This window comes from Gekko japonicus, unplaced genomic scaffold, assembly GCF_001447785.1.
Source record: "Gekko japonicus isolate JY-2015 unplaced genomic scaffold, Gekko_japonicus_V1.1 scaffold30, whole genome shotgun sequence".
NCBI classification, from domain to species: domain Eukaryota; kingdom Metazoa; phylum Chordata; class Lepidosauria; order Squamata; family Gekkonidae; genus Gekko; species Gekko japonicus.
The window spans coordinates 445,669-470,604 of NW_015168045.1; the positions used below are offsets into that span (position 1 = coordinate 445,669).

General features: G+C 39.9%; 1 protein-coding gene across 4 annotated transcripts in view; it reads left to right on the forward strand.

Annotated features, from left to right (window-relative positions):
* Positions 1–24,936, forward strand: part of ZZZ3 (zinc finger, ZZ-type containing 3) — a 76,554-nt gene that overhangs the window by 20,465 nt on the left and 31,153 nt on the right. For all 4 annotated transcript variants that reach the window (XM_015414248.1, XM_015414251.1, XM_015414249.1 and 1 more), the window contains exon 2: positions 4,672–6,227. In XM_015414248.1, the coding sequence (XP_015269734.1) occupies positions 4,723–6,227 (1,505 nt within the window). In that variant the 5' untranslated portion in view covers positions 4,672–4,722. The remainder of the gene's footprint in view (positions 1–4,671; positions 6,228–24,936) is intronic.

The window sequence follows — 24,936 nt, forward strand, 5'->3', positions numbered from 1 at the left end:
GACGTGGTACCCCAATGGTGTTCATGGATGAAAATTAAATTCTGTTGAAATCTATCCACAACCATGGCTTACCACTAGAAATGTAACTATGATGGACCCCATCCACTTCCCTCCCTCAGAGGATAGATTTTCCCTCCATTTTTCTGTCCCTTCACTGACTTAGCAGCCATGGTAATGTCTTTTCTTCTTCCCTGAAGAAACTTTGGCTGTCCCACCCTGTGCCAGTGATATATATATTGGCTATTTGCTCTGCCCCGGAACCTGAAGAAAGGGATAGGATCACCTGTGAACTTAAACCCACTGAAAATGACACTTGAGTTGTGCTGTGTAATCTGGGAGGTAGCACCAACTGCTGGGAGCTGGAGGTTGTTGGATAGTTCCTCAGCATTATTGTGTCACACTGTCTGCTTTCCATCTTTGGTCATTATTATGGAACTACATGTGATCTAGAGGGCTGTTTATGCAAGACACTGGGCCACTCATGCTTTTTTTTGTGCACAGATGTGCAAGCCCTTGCATAAGTAATAGTGCAGCATGAAGGTAGGCATTTTGGTTTTCCTCCATGTGAAGGTCTTACGCAAAGTACTTGCTTGAGGAAAATAGTTGCTTTTCATGTAGAGCAGGTTCTTTGTTTGCATGCTAGTGGCAAGTGTAATTAGTGTTTAAATATATAATATCTCCTGGTTCTGATGCTAAAGGTAATTTGTCATGACTACTTAGAATAAGTAACATTTATAGATGCTTTAATATTTTAATGTATCTTTTAATTTATGCTTGCATTTTATTCCTAAATTGGATCGGATTGTCAAATCTTGAAAGCTAAGCAGGGTTGGAACTTGGAAGGGAGACTGCCAAGGAAGACTTTGCAGAGGAAGGCAAACCACCTTTGCTTTTTACATGCCTTGAAAGCCCCTTGCTGGGGTCACCATAAGTCAGCTATGACTTGACAACACTCTACACACAAGATACTGTTTCATGGGGGAACGATTGCTTACAAATGCAGGATTAAAGTGCCTGTTCCACTTTTTTAGGTGCCAGTCATCTTCTCCGTAGAAAGAACAAAAACAAAGTATAAGCTGACTGGAATTGAGGATGATTTGGCTACCAGTAGTCTCTTTTTACATAGATGTCAAAATGTGTTTGTGAGAGCAGATGGCAGAGGTGTGTATGAACAGGCAGGGGGAACCAGGTCCAGCAGTCTGTATCAGCTCCCTGCTGCTGACCTGAACAGAATATCATGTACTATCAGTTTCTTCATTGCATATCAGCAGGAATATTGATGTGCAGGCTGTCCGGCTTAGTCATCAATTTAGGAGAAATAGCCCAGTGAAGCACCTGATTTTCAGACCATCTGTCAGAGGTCAGGAATGCTCATAGTGGCCTGTAGTCATCTGCACTGAATAATAGGCTCCAGGTATTTTCTCCCAGTTTCCATTTTTTAGAAGACATACAAGTAGATGTGCTAAGGACACTATGACAATCTTGCCCTCGTCCCTTCCTCACACTCAGGATTTTCCCTTCTGTCTACTTTCTTGCTGAGCGGCCCCTTTATCTATTTTCTTATTTGTTTGTCTATGGCTGTCTCACCTAGTCACTTTATTTATTTATTTACGCTGGCCCAGACCAGGGAACTGAGGGAAGAGACAAAATCACCTTCTGATATTCCTCTTCTGAAATGGAACACAAGAGACTTTCGAAAGCTCAAAATAAACAAAATGTTCCATTTAATTTTGAGGATAAAAGGCCAGGTGGAATCAGGTGGAGGATGTATGAGATGAACAGATGATAAAACTGAGGTAACTTTGTATTCACACAAACACCAGATAATTTGTTGCCAACAAGTAAGTGTTTCTGCTATTCAACAAGGTCTTTAAACCTTTGAGGAGAGAGGCTTTCTTTTCAGTTTCTGCTTAAACACTCAAGCATAGGTTTCTGAGTTTCACCACCATATAGAGTTCAGAAGACAGGAACATACAACCAAGTTCCCAGAATGCTTCTTCATACACAGTCCAAGGATTACTCCTATTTTTCTAGAAGCTATTTCCCTTTGTAACTGGGCAGGGATCGCTTCTCTTTACTAGAAGCTATTTTTTCTTTTTTGGCTTGAATGAGAATCTGTCAGAACCCACAGCCAACAACGTAGTACACGCTTTCAGGAAAGGTAATACTTTTATTGAAGAGCTATAGATGCATTAACATAGTCACTGTTAAGAATGGCAGTTGCCCCTTGGACATAATAAGATATAGGGTATTTGTATGCACCCCCCCCCACACTGCACTGGCCAATCAGGCACCCTCCCACACACGGGATAAAGCTTGCAAACTGTTTCTAGCCGAAGCTGGGAACTTGTATTCTCCCACGGCTCCCTGGAAAAGGCAGACACTACAACCCTCACCTGCATGTCTTGACATATAAGTGTTTCAGCGCAAAGCACAGAAAGGAATGCAAGAGCAATTACACTGATGCTGTCTGACCATCCCAACCCCCATGGCAGCATAGCTGACATACTGCCCTCTCAAAAAATATATATATCAATATCTCCCGCCCATTCCGGGAGATCTCCAGGTCATTCCGGGAAGTCACTATAGAACTGACCCAGCTTCCAGCTACTTCATTTAGTACATGACTTGTCGCATGTGGTGCCAGAAAGTGTAGCCATGAGGTCTGGCGTTTGGCATGGAAGTGTGAAAGAATGTGGGTTTATGGCATGGCTATTTAGGCCATTTGGCCTTACCATGTGGCTAGCAAGAGGAAACAAGGCACAGCATGTTATCAGAATGTAATCACAGGAGAAGGCATGGATTATAGAAAGCAGAAATCAATATTTCTATACAGGGATCATCTACCTTTTCCCCTTAGTCTGATGCTACCTGTTGAGGGTTGCCTTCTGTTAAATGAACAAGGACAATTGTTGCAGCAGGGTAATTAAATCTGTTGTTTTTATTACTCCCTCAAATAGGAGAGAACATTAGTAGAATGTTGATTCGGCAGAATTTGGATTTATTAAATATGAACCCTCCAGAGTTAACTTGGTTAAGTCTTCCATCAAGTTACTATATGATATTGTACTCGAGCCTTTTTACTACACCCATATGAATACAAGAATATGTTTGAGGTATTGAATAGAAATAAATGGTTTGATAATGAATGCAAAATTATGAAAAGAAGGATTCAACAGTGGCACCTTATAAAAAGATATAATACCTTATACATTCAAAGGAAATTACTTGATCATTATAAAAAATGCAAAAAACGAATTCAGGATTGAAAAATGGAAGAAAAGTATAAGGGGTGGTGACTTCTTACTACATCATTTAATAATGACAAACTTTCAGGTTTTGAAAAATCATTTCTGTGGCTACGAACCTGAGGTCTATCTTGTCATCATGCATCTCTGCCTCCTGATGGACGATGTTTTTTAAGGAGTCGTTTTGCTCTAGTCTCTCTTGTAACACTATGGAAGTGGGTACAACATCTGAGGATCTTCCTAATTGGTAGATGTAGATTTTATTGTATTGATCATAGGTCAACAATTTAACAGTATTAAAACAAATTAGCAGAATTCACAGTATTACAAGAATACTACTGATCAGAATCTATATAAAAGCAATAGCAAGTTAGAACATAGCCAATAGATTTTAACTAAGATCCCATACCATTTGATCTAATCCTTCTTGCAACTAGTGCAAGAACACGCCTAAACACCCTGAATACATCCATATTGAAGGATGCATGTCATATGCAAATATATGAATGTCATATGCAAAGTATGTGGAGTTGTATGTTGTATGTGAAGTAAATGGATGCATTAAAATAAAGCCTTGCTTCAGCCCCTGAATAGTATTGAAATGCACATCTTTTCTGAAAGAGGGAACGTCTTGCAACTTTAGGAGATTCCAGTGTGCTTGGTTAAGAGTTCTAGTGGAAAATCGGAGGTAGACAGCATTTCTTAACTACAAGCACTCCTTTTATCATTTTTTACCCCTCCCTCCCTCCCCCCCCCCTTCCCTCCCTCCCTTCCTCCCTTCCAAGAGGTGCTAGAATCTACTCTCAAGAGGGAAATTAAGTTTTTAATCTGTATACTGAAAACTCATAACTTTAAAACATTTTTTAAAGAATTTTGTTGAAGAGGTTGTGGAACTCCATTCTGGTGCATTCCCCCAGAAGAAAAGCCCTGTCTAAGCAGAGTGTAAAAACCCCAATTTATTTGCATGTGCTTGTTGCCTTGATTGTATCACTAAATGATGTATTATTACATCACTTGCAAATATTTTATTCTATAGATGTTAGGATCTAGGTTTTGAATTATAAATTGAACATTGTTATTGAAGCTTGATAGGAGCTTTGTAGCATAATTTAATGCATTAGAAGTACAAGTGACTTTCTTTTACTTCATTAAGATTATACAGTTATAAAAACGTTATGTTTTTGTACAAAAAAGTTTTCATTTAATGAGTCCAGTGCATTTTCTGTGGAGTGTTAATAATCAGTGTTTATAATGATGAATTTAGTACTATAAACCTACAGTAAAAATATTAGATGATTGTCCTAATATTAGAATAAGATAGCTACAATAATAGTGATCCCCATTAAGTAGTACGATATAAATGATAGCCTAATTTCTGCTATAGTTGATGCTTTTTCTCATTGTCTTGTTTATTTCTTTGAAGGTTTCCGAATGAGTGGATCATGAGGAACATACTTTAGGGATTTGCCATAGTATGGCTGCTTCTCGATCTACTCGTGTCACAAGATCAACAGTGGGGTTAAATGGTTTGGATGAAAATTTTTGTGGCAGAACTTTAAGAAATCGTAGCATCGCTCACCCAGAGGAAGTTTCTTCTCTCCCACAAGTACGATCCAGATCTCCAAAGAAGAAACCAGAATCTTTGCATACACAGAAGGGAAGTAACAGTGGACGAACACATGATATAAAGCAGCAAAGTTCTAGGGAATTATGGGTAAGCCCTAGAAAGAGAGGACTGTCTACTTCAGAAAAGGATAGTGTTGACCGACAGATTGTGGAGAACTGCGAGAAGAAGCAATTGGAACCTGTCTCACCAGTTTTAAAGCGAGTTAAGCGCTGTCTACGCTCAGAGGCACAAAATAGTTCAGAAGAAGTGCTGCTCTCTAAAACAGGAAAGGAACGATTGGAGCGCAAAAGCTCACTACCGGACAATGTTGCAGTCTCTCCAGGGACTAAACGAGCTTGTCGATATCTTATATTGGACAATAGTGATAAAAGGGAAGTTAAAAAAGTGAATGCATGTACAGAAAGGTGTAACAGTTCAGTATCTGAAGAACTCATAGGCTGTCAGACTGTCAATGGGGTTGATGGGAGAGGCTCGGATGCCATCAAGTGTGACTGTCAACCTGATGGGAATTCTGCACAGCACAATGCTGATTCCTCTTCATCCAAGGAAAAATCTGTAGCAGAAAATGGCTCATTGGCCCATTCTTCATTTTTTCTTAACAGAAGTAAGGAGGACAGTTTTGTAGACCACAGTGTGCCTTGCACAAACTCACAAGAACAGTTAAAATTAGAGGACCACAAACAATTAAACAACTCTTTGCCTGAGGAACCTGTTAATCAGGCACATGAGTCAGGTACGGGTACAGGGTCCTTTTCTGAAATCCAGTCATCTTTATTAAGGGATTCTGAGGAGGAAGTAGATGTGGTAGGGGATAGTAGTGCCTCAAAGGAACAGACTGCTGAAAATACCAACAGCAATGTAGACAACTGTCTTGACAGTACATCAATCTCAGGTGAACCTGAACCACCAGTTTCTGTGTTGGACTGTGTTTCAACCCAAATTACATCAGCATCCGAACCTCAAGAACACAGATATACTCTGAGAACTTCACCATGGAGGGTAGGCTCAGCCAAAGGTAGCCCTACTAAAAATAATTCTCCATGTAGAGAAAATGGACAGCTTGAGGAAATCAATCATAGTGCCCCTGGGAAGAATGTAGATTCGAGTATTACTAATATCAATGGATCTACTATAAACACAGAAAATATTCAGAATGAGAAAGAAAGAGTTTGTGACTCTGGGGACTATGTAGATGAAAGACTAAGCAAACCACCTTCAGAGGCTAGACTTGTTACTGGATCCTTACCATCTGCCAAAGAGAGTGCCAATCTTCATGCTGTAGAGGATGATGAGGAAGAGCCTGATGTGTATTTCTTTGAATCAGATCATGTGGCATTGAAACACAACAAAGAGTATGTGTAACTATGGTAACCATGGATTCTGCTTTTGTTTATTACTAAAACCCATAGTTTCTGCCCTAGAGTAGTCTCATTTGAATAATAGGTTTCTTTGCGGGAGGGCTTTCTGTCATGTTTTATGATTACAACAGTGTATAGTTTATAGCATATTATTCTTGAGGAATCTTCAGCTGTAAATTGTCTAAATCACTTAATGGTGTTTCATTCTGAAAACTAAATCATAAGTTGAATGTTTACAATTCAAGTTCCATTATAGCTTTTGAGAGAGAATTTTTCAGTTAATCAGTATGCAAAGTAAATGAAATGTATTCTTTCTACTACATAGTGATACTAGTGTACATAGCAGAGTGTATAAACTGATTAGCGATTACGGCACTTAATACAATATTGCAAAAGAACTGAGTCTATACATCTTTCTTATTAGTTATCCTGATCTTTGTTTCTAAATTCCTATATTAAATGGATCTCATGTTTCTGTAATGCTGTCATCTTTAACTGGATTGGTAGCTTTACTTGAACATAAACTGTTGTCTCATTAGCTGGCTTATATGTACATTTGCACAAGCAAAAAGCTTCTTATTTTCACAGAAGCAAGCTGGAAAGCTTTGTGAATTGCAGAGACCTTGCATGTTTCCTCACAGTGGCCCCTGACAAATTATTTGTTGTGAGTTCTTACACATCTTGTCACTGGACTGTGATGCACACTATATACTGAATAGCCAAAGTACTTAAGAGCAGGTAAAATTGTTTTTTTGTGAATAAAAATAATAATAATAATTTTTAAGGTAGCTGTGATTTTTATATTCAGTTAAATCCCTTGGGGCACTGCAAACAAAGCTGCAGATGTTTTATCTCTTATATCCCAGAACCTGAGTCTATTACTGGCTCCAGATCTTTTCTGTATTGATTATAGATAATTTGCTTGACTTAACATATTGTGGAAATTATAGGGATGCCAGCCTCCAGGTGGGACCTGGGGATCCCCTGGAATCACAGCTCATCTCCAGACTACAGAGATTAGATCCCCTGAAGAAAATGGATGCTTTGTACCCCATTGAGGTTCCTGTCCTCCCCAGATGCCATCTGCAAATCTCCAGGAGTTTCCCAACCTGGAGCTGGCAACCCCCCCCCCCCGGTCCTCTGCCGGTGGTCGGGGGGACCTGGCAGCCCTAGGAAATTAACATAATGCAGTGGCAGTAATTCACTACAGTTTAATTTCTCTCTCTGTTGAAATAGTTCAAAAAGATTAAAGAAATACTTTATGAATTAGAAGTGCTTTTATGTCTTTGTCAGCTGTCACTGTGAGACAGTAACAGGCTGGACAAAAAGGTTATACATACCTTTTGCTCAAGACATGCCAGTTACTATAAACTTAGACTAGTTCTGGATGTAAGCAAGAGCAGACCTTTTAAATGCTTTGTCTCTAACAATTTTGCAAGTCCACAAAAGTTTGAAGTCTTTAATTTTTTTAAAGAAAAAAAAGTTTGAAGCTCATAAATTTTTTACTATCCACTTGCCCTCACAAAAATTTCAGACATCCTAATTTAACGCATAGCGTCTTGAAATTAAAAACATTTTAACTCCTCCTTTTTTTCTCCTTGATGGAGTGACACACATTCAGACCTACAAAATCGCTGTTACCAGAATAAGTTGTGGAGGTGATATGGCTATACCTATGGCCCATCACTAATACCAGGAGTCCAGTTATAAGTATACAAGGAAACAACATCTGGTTAAATTATATGTGTACTAAAACTCTGTAACAGGTTTTTTAATGTGTGTCTAGAATATATAGATAATAGTGACCACTGAGGAAGGCCCTTAGGGGCCGAAACGCGTTTGGTCTTCAGTTGTAAATTATTTACCCATCATATGTATGTATAAGCTTTTATAGTCTGATCTTAGACAAAGTAATTTTTAATCAGGAGAGTTTTTAACATGTGTATAGCTTAATAAATATTTGTACTTTTATATATATGGTTTAGCTTAGCCCTTTTTGGTTCGTAGTCATATCCTGGGTTAAGTCCCCCCCCCTTTTCCAGTTTTTATTACTTGTGAGCCATCAAAGCTCTTTTAATTCTAATGATAACGATTTGATTGTGATTTACTATTTCTCACGGCAGGTGCCATTTAATGGTTACTCATAAGATGCTTGCCATGGACTTAGTTACATATGTGGTTTTGATCTTTGACCTTTGAGCTCCCACAGTAGCTTTGAATGAGACGTTTGGTAGTAGCTGGATTCTCTGTCCCTTGTTGCTTTCACTTTCATTTGATTAAATATAACTTCTAATAGCATGTATGGAGATTTAACTCTCCTTATACTCCTTGGAGTAAAGTATCACTTGCTGGGCTGTATCTCTATTTGTTGCAATGCTCAGTTGAATATTTTTCTATCAATCCTGTTTAGAAGCTTTGGGGAAGGAGTCTGGCAGGTGGTACACATCATAATATCACCGAGGTGTCCTAAGGTTGGTTATGAACTAGCTTTTAAGAAACTCCTTGAGTCTTATGCTTCATTTAATTAGATAATTGACTGTTTTGATTCAGTTTAAGGGATCCTCATTAACCTCCAGAAATTTTATGGTGCTTGATAGAAATAGATACATAGATAATGTTGCTTCTAAATATACATTTATAAAAAGTTTCATATTTGATTTTGATGCATATTTGGGAAAATATATCTTGACCATTTCCTATTAGTCATTGTTTCTTAATAGTTTCCTAGTTCATGTGTCTGGCTGTGTAACAGATTTCTTTTGAGAAATGTATGTAGAAAGTGTGAATGACTCACCCACTGCCCAAGTCATCTGAGGTGACTTTACAGCTCTGTTTTTGTATTCCTTCCTTACTTCCTAAGGTACTTTAACTTAGGTACCTTATCAGATATATCACCAGAGGCTACAGTTTGCCTTATATGTCCTATATGTATATATAGCCACTTACAGAACAAAATAAATTCGAGCAGATGGCAAAGTGTGTAACTGACCCTGTACAAATGATAGTGCTGACCAAGGGTATTTTTCTAGAATCCTCTTAAGGAAACTATATTTCCATCTAGTGAAGAGAGGTTAAAAACAACATTAACAACTGCTTTTAAAACTTAACCTAAAGGTAAGTTTAGCAAGGATGATGAGATCAAGGAAAATCAGGGTGGTGGTGTGGTTGGAGTGTCAGACTAGGAAAGGGGAGACATAAACTCCAATCTTGAAGCTCACTGGAAGCCCTTGAGCTGGACAAGCTCTCTCTAACTACCTCACAAAGTGATTGTGAGGATAAAATGGGAGAATCATGTTCACCATCCCCAATTCCTTGGAGGAAGGGCAGGGTAAACATGCAATTAAGAGTGTCTTCTGTCAACTGCATTTGATTTGCCAGCTCATCTGATCTGTCCAGGCCAATCAATGCTTGTTAACCTTATGGCTGGTTTGCTGTAGTGCGCTCTGTGATGGGTTGCTCTTGAAGACAACCCAGTTCAACCAGTTCAAAATGCAGCAGGCCAATTATTGCCATGGAATAGGTGACAGCGATGATCCACCTATTCTAAAACAACTGCACTAGCTGCCTGCTTGTTTCAGATTTGAGTTTAAGGTGCTGATTATGACCTTTAAAGCCCTTCGTGGCCCAGATCCACATATCTGAAGGCTCATCTCTTCCCCCACCCTGTGCCAGATATAATCCTCAGAATGCCAGCTGTTGGCTATTCTCATACGTATGGTATCCCACCTGGCATCTATTGTAGCTCCTGCTCTGTGAAACAGGCTCCCTCAGGTGGTGTTGGTAGGGGATCCCAGCTCTAGAAATGTTTGTAGGACCATTTTATATGTCACAACTTTTAATGGAGTGTAGACTGCAGCTATTTTTAGGCATGAGGATTATTTGTGGTTTTATTTGATTCTGTATGTTTTAAATTGTGATATGTAAAACACTCCCAGCCATGAGGAAATGTGGGATACAAATATTTTAATACATAAAATATGTAAAGGTATAGATTAAGATCATTTAATATATAAAATTATAGAAACCATAATATAAAACTGTTATTGTAAGCAACATAAAGAGGGGAGACAACTTGAAGGACATCTTAAACCTCAGTTTTTTGTGAGTTCCTCAAATTATTGTGTCTGCTTTCAGCGTAGAGTACCCGAGGATTTTTAATACAAATTATTAAATAATAAGTCCATTTAGTAAACAAGAATTCAGTATCCTTAGACTTCATTGACTAAAGTTGCTGTTATTCTTTTGCTATTTTCCACAACAGTGATTTTTTTTTGTTAAAATGTCTCCTCATACTTGGCATTCTGCTTTTATACACTACCTCAGCAGTCAGCAGTTTTTAGATGAATCCTAGAATGCATTTGTTCCAGCTATAACACCATTTTTTGTATTCTAAGAGCCATGCAGATGATTCCAGGGGCAAGCACCTACATGCCCACAGAATGAAGTAATTGGTGCGGCAAAAGCAGTCTTCCTGCTGTGCATGCAATCCAGAATTTATTTGCTAGGGAGATAGGAACTGGCAGAGAAATTGAGCCACAGGTCTTCACAATTTTTAGTAAGATTCCATGGCCGTATCAGGGACTACGTCCTGGTACAGTTGTAGAATGGCAGTAGAGCCACTAAATTCCAATCCTGAACAGGCCAAGAGGACAATGTAATAAATACTGTAAACAGTGTTGCCTTCAAGAGACACTAGAGAGTTGAGAAGGAGGAAGTTCAGATTTTGTATAGGAGGCAACTAAAAAAATTAGAAATAATTAACCATGGGACATTGGAAAAAAGCTGCATAGATTTGGAAATGGGTTCTTCTCTCCTTAATGATTTTTGTAAACCCTAACCTCATATTAGAGGGGTTCACTGTATTGAAGCAGCTTTTTGAAACTTCTGATTCAAAGGAACACTACTAAAATAGCAGAACTATTCCATAGTGAGTGGACAGGAGATTTTTTTTTGAGCTGTTTCTTTTTTTATATAAGAAATTGTAGTCCATATCTCTGGCTGTATGGCAAAGCTCACTGTATAAAAGAGAAATGAATGCCTCTTCTCTGGTACTATTTATGTGCCAGAAGATGGCAGTACAAGAACACTTGTGTTTTTTAAAAAAGAAACACAGTTTTGATTGCCGTAATCTTGCCAAACATGCCCCTCCCTCTTCCAGGATGTAGTGGCAGCATAGGTCTCCTAACTTTGAACTATGCTAGAGTATGTCTGTATGCCTGCTGAGAGTGTGAGCCTCGGCTTTTGCATAGAAAAATATGGCTTTACAGTCTAGAAGATATGTTTATGACCCCGGACAAACTGAAAGAAAGGGCATAAAAATGATTTATGTGATTGTAACTGTTTAAATAGATAAATTTATTTAGTTAAAATAAATGTACACAATTCCTTGTTGAATCCACAATACCATAAATGTGAATAGTTTGGGAGAGAACATTATTCTATGACATCATCATTTATTTATTTTTTGGTTTTGAGAACTACTTAGAAAATTTGCCTGTGATGAAAAAGGATTATATTATATTCTAGAGATTAATAAAGACAAAGAAGAAAATGATAATAATAAAAATATCTCTCAATGTCCTATAATTCTCCAGATTAATACAGGCTCTACTATTGCACATAGAGGGCAGTCTGAGGGTGTACAGAGATGTTTCAGAGACTGCTTCCAGAATTTCCGTATGCAAATTTCTCTATGTAAAAATCAGTATGTAGTTCTGTCATATAGTGATCGTGCCAACAACCTGTGCACAAACTTTGTACCCTGTTCAGACAGTATGTCCTACCAGGACTTAAAAATATTGAGATACCAGAATCAGATTTGGTGCTCCCTTCTCTCTCCCTTGTATATCTGTCCCCACTGGATGTTTCTTAATATCCTACATCCAGATGATTTCTGGATTTTCTGGCTGGGAAATGCCTGTTCCTCAGCTGTCCTAAGTATGACCTCAAGGAGAAAATATCTGAACAGAGCCATGGAATTGTTTACTGTATTAGAGTTTTGTAATAAGTGAAATAGCTGTAAGTATTGATCGAAAAATGCAGAGAGAGAAAAACCTTCAAGCTGAAACTTGGAAAATAAGTAAAAGTTTTGTTTATAATAGCCTTTCATTTATCTTGTTTAGAAGAATCTGACTTCCTTTTATATAATAAAATTACACAAGAGTCCAGTTGCCCCTTAAATATTAAAAAAATATTTTGTAAATCAGACCTTACTTCCTCAGATGTGTGAATTGGACAGCAATGGTACTGAGAAAATCTCTGTGTTGTGTGTATTGTTACTGGGTAGGAACTGCAGAAGTACTGCCCTAAATCAATCATGAAAATGTTTGCACAATGTGGTGCCATGCAGGCACCAATGGCTGTACCATTGGTTTGAAGGTACAGGTTGTTGCCAGATTTGAAGTAGTTGTGCATCAGAACAAAATGGCAAAACTTGGTAGCAAGGTGATACTGTCGGGTAATGTTTCTGATGTCTTGCAGTTTGTTTTTGTGGAAGTTGTGTTGGTATTAGAGACTCAACATCCACAATGACCAAGATGGTATAGCCTGGGAAGTTTTCAGTGGATTATAGTTTCTTCAGAAAGTCAGTAGTATCACTCAAGTAATTAGGGGAAATAGTATAAGGCCTGAATGGAGTCCATTAACTACATTGATTGTAATGATGCCTGAGGAGATGGAGCTTCACAAGTTGCCTTGTTTGTGTATATTTGCCAGTAGATAAAAGATGGCTGGTCAGAGTTCCTGAGAGTTGTTTATATAAATCTATTCCTGTATATGCACAGTCAATTTCTTCATAATTCTGTTTAATTCATTGTTTTTCTCTTAAGGATCTAAGAATAGTATCTCATAACATGTGGTATTTGAGAGTTGTTTCTCGGCCTTCTGTATATAGTCCAACTTGTTCATGATTACAACTGTTCATCTTTTATCAGCTTCCTTAATTATGATGTGAGGGTTGTTTATGATGTTATATTGCATAGCGTGATTATGTTGTAAGTGATGCTGTTTAATTACTTCAGTCCACGTATACTCTGGAAATATTATATCAGGATCCTGTAACTTAAGCAACATCATCTTGGGCTCATGCTTCAACTTCATATATGTCATCAGTTGTCAAAAATGGCCTTCTCTCTGTATTGGAGAAACAGGACATTCCTGTGCAAAAGAATAAATGGATACAAATCTGACATTAAAAATCGTAATGTTCAGAAACCAGTGGGAGAACATGTTATCCTTATAGAACATCCTGCTGCTGATCTTAAAGTTACTGTTCTCCTTCAAAAGAGCTTCACAGATAGAATCAAACATGAAAGTGCCAAAGTAAAGTTCATGAACAATTTTAAGACAATGTACTAATCCAGGGTTTAATAGAGATCTTGGATTCCTAACTCACTACATAGGTGCTAACATACTGAATATCCCACCTTTACAGATGCTAAATTTGTTACACTATCTCATCTCCATTAGACCTGATGTATATTTGTCTTTGTTATTTTAGGAGTATCTCACAACTCCATTATGAACAGATTACATCTTCAATTGAATTTTGTTTTACACTGGCCTCTCTTTGTAATACCCCCACTGTATATAAAATCATGCCCATTGGTTGTACACTTAATGCATCTGAAGAAGAGAGCTCTAACTCATGAAAGCTTATGCTATAGTAAATTTTGGCTGCGGTCACACGCAACATTAGCCACGCAAGAGAGACGGAAGACAGGCGGAGTTTCCGGGCACGATCTCACCAGCACATCTGGGGAGCGTAGCGCTTCCGTGGCACAACGGAGGCTTCCTCCCGAAAACGCGCAGCAAAAAACTAGTACCTCGGAGGTACTAGTTTCCGGAAACTGCGGGGCAAGGGCGGGCGTCTGATCGCGTTTCCGGTGGCATCCGGCGCCCGCCCATGTCCCCTTGCGAAGGATTTTTTCCCCCCAAGTCTCCGTGGTTGCGCACACGCACCCAACCGAGCATGCGCATTCGTAGTGTACACAAAAATAGAAAACCAGTTCGCCGTGCCGCGCGCTTCTTCGTTGCGCGCAGGCGTGTGTTGTGATCGATGCCTCTCCATAACCACGGAAGCTCCACGGTACCTCCGCAGAACCTCCACAGGAGGTTTGATCGCTTTACTGCGTGTTAGTTTGCCCTGGGGCAAACAGCCACGCTTCTCCCCCGCAGTTTCCTGCCCGTGTGACCGAGGCCTTTGTTAGTCTTTAAATTCCTGCTTGATTACTGCGTAATTTTTTGCTGCAGCAGACTAACACAGTTACCCATTTGCTGTCTTTATACTATATTATATGTTGGTCAAACTTTGAAGACAGGTTAAAATTTCTGCATTATTTGAGCATTATAAAATATCAGAATTAAAATATTTTTCTTTAATTGGTATTCATTTGGAAGTATCTAGATCAGGGGTGTCAAACATACGGCCCAGGAGCCAGATCAGGCTTCCGAAGGGCTTCTATCAGGCCCGTAGTGGAACTGGCTGTCTTCTGCTTCTTCTTCCAGTTCTGTTGCTGCTGTGTCATCATAGGTTTGCAGCTTACAGATACACACCTGAACAGCATACTCAAGATTGCAACAGCACAGACATTTTGATGCAGTAATTCAGAGCAAAAGGTGTCAGTTATCAGACACTGTTAAATGAAATATTGCAAGAGTGCTAATGTTTTACGTATGATTTTATTTTAAGTTAAAAAAGACCCTTTGTGTTTGTGTCCTTTATAAAGTTTATATCTCCACTACCTGGCATTACATTTTATGACACACATGGCCCGGCCCAATAAGGTCTCATTTATGCCCTCATAACAAATGAGTTCGACACCCCTGATCTAGATTAAGTTAGTGATGTTAGATACAACTATTCCATTTGTACCAGAACTGTTTTTATTAAATATAATTCCAGAGAATTTTAGTAAACCAGATACATATATGATTGTACATGTAATAACTATGGCTAGAATTTTGTATGCAAAGTACTGGAAGAAAGAAGTCCCATCTAAAGAAGAAATAATCTATAAATTATTGGAAACAGCAGAAATGGACAAACTAACTTTACAATTACAAGATAAAAAAGAAGAAATCTTTGAGAAGAACTGGTCAAGACTATAAATGGATTGAGGACTATCTCGCAAAATGTGTAACATAATATTTAAAACATAAGCTCTATTTGTTAAAACGCTAAACTGATCAAGGTGAATAACAGAATGATTCTATCTATGTAAAACGTAAGCAGTTACAATTACAGACTCCATATTTGTTGTATGTTAGTCTGTCTCTCTCTCTTGTTGTCTTTTCTTTCACTTTTGAAAAACTAATAAAACTCTTTTGTAAAAAAAAAAGTTAGTGATTCTAGGCATGTTAGGTAAAATCACATAAATGCTTAAGAGTTTTTTAAGCAATTTAGCCTGATGTCTCAGAGTAGATTCTGTAGATTTTTATAACAAATTATTTTTAAGTACAGTAGCATAGTTACCTAGTTGGTCTAACAAAAATGTATGCCATAGGAAGAGAAACAAATGTGAATTATCATTCTACTGAAGTAAGTGATAGTGAATGGATTTACTAAATACTTGTGATTACTCTCAACAGCTGGTTAAGAGTATGAAATGATTAAAGGTAAAAACTTACACGATGTTATATTTAATGTCACCATACCACAGAAAGAGAGCATATAGTCATTATTATGTGTTTTCCTTTCTAAAATTATTGGGCATGATGCAGAGAACTGCAAGTGGAGTTCTGCTTTTGGAATTCTTTTTCCTGAATCTTTCATGTGGTTGTCCATTGTGTCTAAAAAGCTATTCCTAAAGGTTGGAGGACTGTCCAGAAATATGGAATGTGGTGTGGATATCTGCAGTAGAAGGAGGCAGTTCCCAGGAATCTCAGATTTCTTTGTGCTTGTGCAAGTGTTATCTGCTCACGCATGTGAAAAAGAGAGTGGAGATGGATCCAGCCTTTTCAGTTAAACTTGTCACTCGCTTGATGAGAAGCAGTTCTTTCTTCCTCTGAGACAGAGGACATCTTGGGAAATTCTCACCATCCTATCAGGGAGAGGCAGATTTATAGTTCAAAAGTTGTTTTTATGTATGGGAATAGATTTAATACTAAATTATTATGTTATTATGTTATAACTGTTGATGTATGTTGAAAACTTTGTTGGTGATTAACTGGCTGGTTTGTAATTTTGGATTCTCAGGACTTTTGTATACTGTTTTGCAGGTATTGTACATGTTATAAGTTATACTTGATCTTAATAGATATTTTAAAAACCTAAAAAAGGGGGGGGGGACAGGAACTCAATTTTTTCTTCCTCTTCCTGTGGAGTGGGAACGTCCTCCCTTTTCAGTTCTTTTCCTGCCTCCACAGGGAGAGGTTGTTGTAGGCTTTGCCTCCAACCATTGAGTCAGTTAGCTAGCTATTCTTGTATCTTTATTTTCCTTAATTTCCTATACCTTTGCTTTCCTCTTCCTCTATCTTACTCTTTTCTGTCTTCTTGAGGGAGCTTGGGGTGGCTGTAACGGCCTTTGGAAATAGCCCGGAGCGCCTCCTTTCCTTCCTTCCTTATTTCACGCCTCAGAGCTGGCAACATGCCAGGAAGATCGGCAGACAGCTTCCTCTCCAAAACAGAGACCGACGCCACAACTTTAGACCTGGCCAGGGATGTCTCTGGAGCTGGCATGACCTGCAGGTTTGCCGTGGCTGCCGGCAATGACCCCGAATTGAGCGGGCAGAAGAGAAAATGACAGCGTGCTGAAGACTTCTCTCTCAGTGCTGTGGCAACTGGCGGTGGCCATACTGGATCAGTGGTTTTGGCAGGAAATGCTCCCATGTCTCCGCAGCACACCCAGCCAGTGAACCAGTGCCTGGATGCCACTCTCCCGGTGGGAGATTCAGGCAGGGCTCCTTCCACAGAGCATCATGTTTCTGAGTACTCCAGACACCTGCAGTGCAATAATGTGCCCCTCCGAGGGAAATCGCCTCTCCCCTGAATTCTTGGAAACATCGAGGCGCACAATGAGGGAAGAATTTATTAACCCCTGCCGTTTGGGAGACATGGGGCCCCTGACTTCCCACCCAAATTCCCCACCACCTACAGACTGTACTCGGCACGGGGGGGGGGGGGGAGGCTGGCCCACTAAAGCAGCCAGGAAACAGGCACCCATGTACAGAGATCAATCAGACTCAGAGAGCAGTCCCCAGAGCCTGATTTGTCCCACAGGGAGGAAGGAGAGTTCCTTTCTGATGAGGAAGTAGAGGATATCTGTGTGCCTCAACAGTCAGCAAGGCTTTTTAAGGCTGAGGATTTTCAGTATTTGCTTTCCAAGTCCTTGTCAGCACTGGAACTACATGATGCTCCATGCGAGGAAGAGCTGTCTAGTCCAAACATAAATCCCAGGAATAGTTCTAAGGACACAGAGGAACTATTTCCCAGGTATACTTTGACTGAAGAAGCATTTCCATTTCCAGAATTCTTTGAAAGACAGTTAAAGGCTGAATGGGCCAAGCCAGCTGCTAATAGGCAAGCTCCAGGTTTTGTTAAAAAAAGTATATGACTTACCTCCATTTGCTAATGAGATGTTACAGGTTCCTCTGGTGGACGCCCCTGTGACCGCTCAAAAAAAATTTGGTCTTCTTTCCTAAGATAGCTACAGGTCTGTTCGAGACAACCTGGACAAGAACATTGATGTGGCACTGAAAAGATTGCATGAGACTACAGCCATGGCAATTAAAGCCTCAGCGACTGCAGCAATTGTCACCAGAGCCATCAGTAGTATGGTCCAGAAAACGTATGCAACTGTTACCAGAGAACAATAGAAAGTTACTGGAAGGAACAACCCGGATTTTGAAAGCATCAGCGTTCACCACAGATGCTGCCTTGAACTCTGTTACCTTTTCCTCCAGGTCCATGTCTTCCACGGTGGTAGCCAGAAGAGGTATCTGGCTACGTGCATGGCCTGCTGATCTCCAATCTAAAACCTTTTTGATGGCTTATCCTTTCCAAGGGGAGAAGCTCTTCGGGGATCGTTCGGAGAAGATCCTGGTAGAAACAAGAGATAAAAAGAAGGCAATGCTCAGGAATATCTGGCATTTAGACAGGAAAACCTCCAACAGTCACTTCTTTCATGCCTCTAGCTCATCCTTTTGGCCTAAACAGGACCAGAAAAGAAGTTCCTAGAACTCCTCCAGACAGTCTTTTAGAAGGTCCTTCTCTGGAGCTCACTTCGGAAGACAAGCCAGTAACAGATCTGCGAAACCAGGGACAGACAGTAAGGTCCCTAAGGCATGACTCAGAAAGTCTTCCGGGGGGGGGGCAACTTCTACACTTCAAGGCGATGTGGCTGGAGTCCCAGGCGGATTCTTGGACTTTAGAAATTGTTTCAAATGGTTGCTCTATAGAATTTCTAAAACTCCCCACAGACCAGTTAATTCTTTCTCTGCTTTGCAAGAATATCAAAAAAATGAGTCATAACTTTGTCAGCAGTGCGCCATCTTCAGGACATCCTAGCCATGGAACTGGTTCTGGACGATCAGAAGAGTCAGGGGGTTTACTCCATATTCTTCACAGTGCCCAAGAGAAATGGCGACTGGAGGGCCATCTTGGATCTGAAGTTCATCAACAAGTTTCTCAACCTGAGACATTTTCATATAGAAACCCTCAAGTCCATCACCGTGGTTCTACAGCTGGGAGAATTTTTTGCCTCACTGGATCTAACAGAGGCTTATCTGCATATTCCTATTCTGCTAGCACACAGGAGGTTTCTCAGATTTTGTGTAGACAACCAACACATGCAGTTGAGTGTGATAGCCACAGCACCGAGCGTCTTCACCAAAGTTCTAGTCAATCGAGTAGCATACATGAGGGGGAAGGGCATCCATGTCCATCCATACTTGGACGATGTTCTTCAATCTTCCTCCGAGGGCAAAGCGTTACAGGACATCCAGGAGACGATTTCTTGTCTTCAAGCCCACGGTTCCTTAATCAATCTGACCAAGAGTTAGCTTCTTCCTACTCAGAGACTAGAAAGCCAGTTTAGTATAGTGGTTAAATGCGCGGACTCTAATCTGGGAGAACCGGGTTTGATTCCCCACTCCTCCACTTGCACCTGGCTGGATGACCTTGGGCAAGCCATAACTCCTGCACAGCTGTTCTTGAAAAAGAGCAGTTTCTGTCAAGAGTTCTCTCAGCCCCACCTACCTCACAGGGTGTCTGTTGTGGGGAGGGGAAGGGAAAGGAGTTTGTAAGCCGCTCTGAGACACCTTTGGGTAGTGAAGGGCGGGGTATAAATCCAATCTCTTCTTCTTCTTCTCTTCTAGAACATCTGGGGATGATAATAGATACCACGTGCACATCCCTCTTCTTGCCAGAGGAGAAGATCCTGAAGACCAAGGAAATGGTGAGAGGGGTCATAGAACAGCCCACCTCGACTCTGCTCTACCTAGCCAAGGTGATGGGCCTGTTAATTTCCAACCTGGACACGGTCCAGTAGGGCCGGTTACACACAAGACCACTACAGATCTTTCTTCATCCGTACAGCTGCAAATTATGGAAAAAAGAGATTCCTCACTCTTGGTTCCAGTGTCAGTGAAGACATCCTTATGCTGCTCGACATCCGGTACGGCGCTTCGATGAGCGCGGGGGCGTTTGGATCGCTCCGTCCTGTTTGACCCACCAGTGCTCTTTTCTGAGCCTCCCAGCATTGGGAGAGCTCGGCCGGCGCTCTCCGACAGAGCGCTGGAGCAGGGGGCTTTGTTGCTGCCCCCCCCGCGATTCAGCAAAGCGGGGAGGTGACCAGTAATGCCCCGAAGCGGGAGCGTGGAAGGGGAGGAACATGGCTGCCATGTTCCTCCAAGACGCGGCCACCTGGCTTTTAACATGTTTAGTTTGCTTTATTGAGAAGAAAGGACACTTCATATTGAAAGGAATATTTGTTGCAGACCCGGGCCAAAAGAAGAAAGTGGACTGTTATACTCTCTGTGGATTTTCCTTATTATATGGATAAACGGCCGTAAGGATTGTTTGGAAGAGAACGGAGAAACTTGAAGAATCTGGAAGGGGGTAAGAGAGAGAACTTCCTGCCAACGATCAATTACTGTTATTTTTATCTCTATGTGAAGAACCTGGTTTATAAGTAAAACCCCAGGATATTACAAGTACATTTAAAGTTTGTGTGTATTGAGGTGTTGGAGTGAGGAAAAGAAAATGGCGACGGCGGACGCTATTGAGGAGTCTGAACAGGATACTAAAACTAGTGAGCTCACATGGGAACAACTCCAAAATATGCTGTTAAAAGAAGCGAGTATAGCACTCAAATTGGCTTGTGAAAATGCCTTTAAAGAGGTCCTTAAAAATCCTCAAAGTACAAATCCAGAGATGGAGGACAAGAAGGAGCAAATACAAATACAAAATATGCAACGACAGATTGAAGTACAGGAAATAGGACGGGAAAGAGAGACAGACTGTATTCAACTAATAAGTATAGAAGAGGAGATACAGAAGGAGGAAGCCCCTAAGGGTGGGTTGGAGCTCCAAGAAAAGTTGAAATTACGAGGAGGGAAAAAATGTTTGCCAGAACCCCTTCGACAGAAAAAGAAGAAAGTAACAAAGGGGAGAAAACTGGAAAAAGGAGGAAAGAAGCTTAAAAATTTTTAAACATTTAAAGATACAGGAAAGAAAATATGGGGAAAGAAATGTGGAACTTTCTTTACAGGAGTACAAAAATTTACGTCATCTGGAGGAAAATGCAAGAAACCAAGATAAAAAAGAACTGGAATTTAGTGTTTTTGTAATGATGGTTGACTATATTATGCGATTCAATACTGTTACCCTGATGTAGTAAGGTTTTTTGAAGTTTGGAAAACAAAATGATGGCGGTAACGGCGGAGTATGAATTTAAACTTGGCATCTGATCTTTCACCACAAGTAAATAGTAAATGAGTTTTCTTGGTTGTCCTAAAAAGTGGTATTATGAGTTAATGTTGTTTAGGATTAGTGTGTTGGGTAATATATTATAATTTGGTATTTGACCTTTCATCACAAGTAAATGGTAAATGAATTTTCTTGGTTGATATAAAAAGTAGTATTAGTGCGGTGGATACTATATTATAATTTGTTTAGGGAATTCAGGTTGAGGAGTAGAATGAAGATTGCAAAGAAATGGTCTCATTGTAGGTAACAGAAGTATTATTATGATTTATTTTATTTTATTTATTTATTATTCGATTTATTACCCCGCTCGAACCCCCGCTGATCCGGATGGTATAAGATTAATGTGGAAGTTTTGGATATTGTATAATAATTTGGTTAGGGAACTTATGCCTAGGAGTAGAATGAGGATTGTAAAGAACTGGTATAGAGAGTAAAATGAAAACTTGCTCCTAGGTAATTAGATATGAAAAGTATTGTAAGTAATAGAAGTTTTTTTATTATTATTATTAAGTTGGTTTAGGATAAGTGGGTATGTTATATTGTTATATATAATAAATTTGTTAGGGCAGCTATGTGAGGGATTAGAGCATTAGGTAATAACCATGAGAGAACAAGAAGTAACCGTGGTAGTTGGAAACTTTACATAGGATGTTACAGGAACACACTGGTTTGTAACTCCAATTTATGCTGAGAATGAAAGGTTATGATCAAAATGTTTAAGATTAAGGCTGCCCATATTAGGTAGTTAATTAAGGGTGTGCACTGTGGTTCTAAGTAATTCAAACAAAAATGTTTCAGATTAATATTTAGGCGGATTGGTTTTATAAATTAATTTGGCTATGGTATTTGTATTGGGAATAAGAGTGGAATAATGATGGCTTATTGATGGAAATGAATTTAATGGGCTTTCTATGTGATTTATAATATGACTAAAATTGCTGAGTATATCAAATTAGACCGGTTGAATATTAGAAATTTAAATAGTTAAATCACTCTAGCTGTTGTGCTAGGTTACAAAGAAATATGGCAGAAGAAATTGAGAGGTAAGATTGAACTAGAATAAGATTCTGGGTAATGTAACTAAAATTGATAAATTATGCCATTTGATCAATATGAAGTGTTGAGAACCCAGTTGTTATGTAAATTTATGATTTGTTGTTGTTTTGTATATATGTGTGTATGTCTACTATAAAATCCTAATAAATATATATATTTTTTTAAAAAGACATCCTTATGCTGGTGGGTTCGGGAGACCAACCTCCATCAGGGAAAGAAGTTTTACCACAACAGAATACTTAAACTATTCACAGACGCGAGCTTACAGGGCTGGGGAGCAGTTCTACACATGAGTCCCACTCAGGGTCATTGGTCACACAGGGAATCTCTCCTCCCCATAAACGTGTTGGAACTCAGGGCGATCCTCCTAGCCCTTCTTCATTATGGCACCAGAATAAAGGGTTGTCATGTACTCGTGAGGATGGACAATGTATCGACCAAGACCTATGTAAACAACCAAGGGGAGTCAAGATCTTCCTCCTTCCACAAAGAAGTGATGATGCTGTTCCATTGGGCGGAGAAGAATCTGGCCTCCATCAGAGCCAAGCATGTCAAGGGCCTGGACAACATCAAGGCAGATTGGCTCAGCCGTTAGGCGATACATCCAGGCGAATGGATGCTGAACAAGGAGGTCTTTCTGTGGATACTGGACCGGTTTCAGACACCAATGTTAGATCTGTTTGCCTTGCATCAGAACAATCAGCTGCCCAGATTTTACTCAAGGTTCCACCACAAGAAGGCGGAGGCCACAGATGCTGTGACCTCGCCATGGCCAGAAGTACTGCTATATGCATTTCCTCCCATTCCCATAATTCCACAGGTGCTGAAAAGGATAAAACAATTGAAGGCTCGGGTCCTCCTGATTGCTCCATGGTGGCCACATCATCCGTGGTTTTCGACTCCAACAACTGCCTGAAACCACACTAATGTGGCTTCCGGTGTCTCCAGGCATGCTCGTTCAGGGCCCAGTGTGGCATCCAGAACCAAAACGTTTACTGCTGACCACATGGAATTTGAACAGATGTCTTACCTGAGACTTGGTTACTCACCAGAAGTAACAAACACAATTCTTGCTTCCAGAAAATCTTCCACGATCAGCATATATGACACCACCTGGAAAGCCTTCCATAGGTGGTGCAGGAGGAAGTCAGTGGATGCAACAAAACCATCCATTGGCTCTATCTTGGGTTTTCTGAATGACAGCCTGAAATCCGGTTTGAGACAAGCAACCCCCCTAAGGAAATAAGTCACAGCAATAGCTTCGGTGCTGCCACACATTCAGGGCAATTCTATAACGGTTTCTGAGATGGGCATCCCTGATTTGTCCTCCACCGGTTCACAGACATCATCATCATCATCATCATCATCATAAATCTTTCAATTTATTAATCACTCAATCCTGCAGAGCTGCTGGCTCTGAGCGATTTACTCATTTCACAAGGGACTAACAATGATTCATGGGGGTAAGGGAGGACAACATATATAAATCTTTAAATCACACATGTTCACAGCCGATGGGGATTTTGTTCAGCTGTAGACTAGACATGTTCCAGCCGGCATTTTTCACTCGGCTTGGCTTGATGACGTCAGCTTTCTCCAGGTCTGATTCGTCGCAACACTGCACTGCCACCGTTGTCATGTTTGGAGTTATTCATTGTTTGTTAATAGGAGCAAGTTGTATTCAGTACTGCTGCTGGGAGTCTCCCGAACTGAAAAGGGAGGGCGTTCCCACTCCACAGGAAGAGGAAGAAAAAATTGAGTTCCCTGCCTCTCTCTGATAGGATGGTAGGAATCACCCAAGATGTCCTCCTTTCCTCAGAGTAGAAGGAGCCCTCATGGTAAGTGCCAAGGGTCGTTCTCAAAGCAATCCATGCATGCTATGGCAATCATACTTTTTCTCTTCAAGATTTAGAAGCGTATTTAACAACAGAGCTTGATATATTGTCAGCAAAATAGAACTAGTTGTTGCTGTGTCAGACTCGGTATATAGCTGTCGTTGTTTGCCTTTACCATACAGGCATAAGCTTTCTGACGTGCTGGTATCCTGGCAATTGCTGCCATCACTTCCCTGGATTGCTTGCCTTCCCCATTATTGGGCAACCCATTCAGTTGTCAAAGAATTTCTCATAAATTTGAAATAACATTGCTCCTCAAACAGCTTTTAGTTGGGAATACTTCATGTTGGTATAGAGACAATTGGTGCAGCACTGATTCATAAGTATCCTGAGATGTTCTCAGTATCTTTTGACTCTTTATTAAATAACTGTAAAAGAGCTCAATTTTTAAAGTAAATATATAATCTTGTTACGTTTGTTTTATGCATCTATCAGTAAAACAAATTCAGCAAGGAGTATAAATATCTAAATTTCTTTGTTGCTTCAGTGTCAGTGTGGTCTACATAGGAGTGTGCATGTCCATGTTAGCCATACAAACCGACTGTCTTTTGCATGTGAATTGTATACATGGCTTTTTTTTGTAAAGCATTGTCAGAAAAACAGTGATCCTCCTTAGACTTGCACTTTTTAACATAGTCAGATACTGTTTTTACAAAAACACTTGGTATAGCTAAACAAAAGCCATGTGTTTTTTGTTGTGGAGAGTTTCCCCATATTCTGGTCTCTCCCCTTTCCTCTCTGCATACCCCCCGTTTCTCTTCCTCCCATCAGGTTGTGTTATTCCCAGTTTGTATTCATATTTACTTATTTTTAGATTTTATTTATT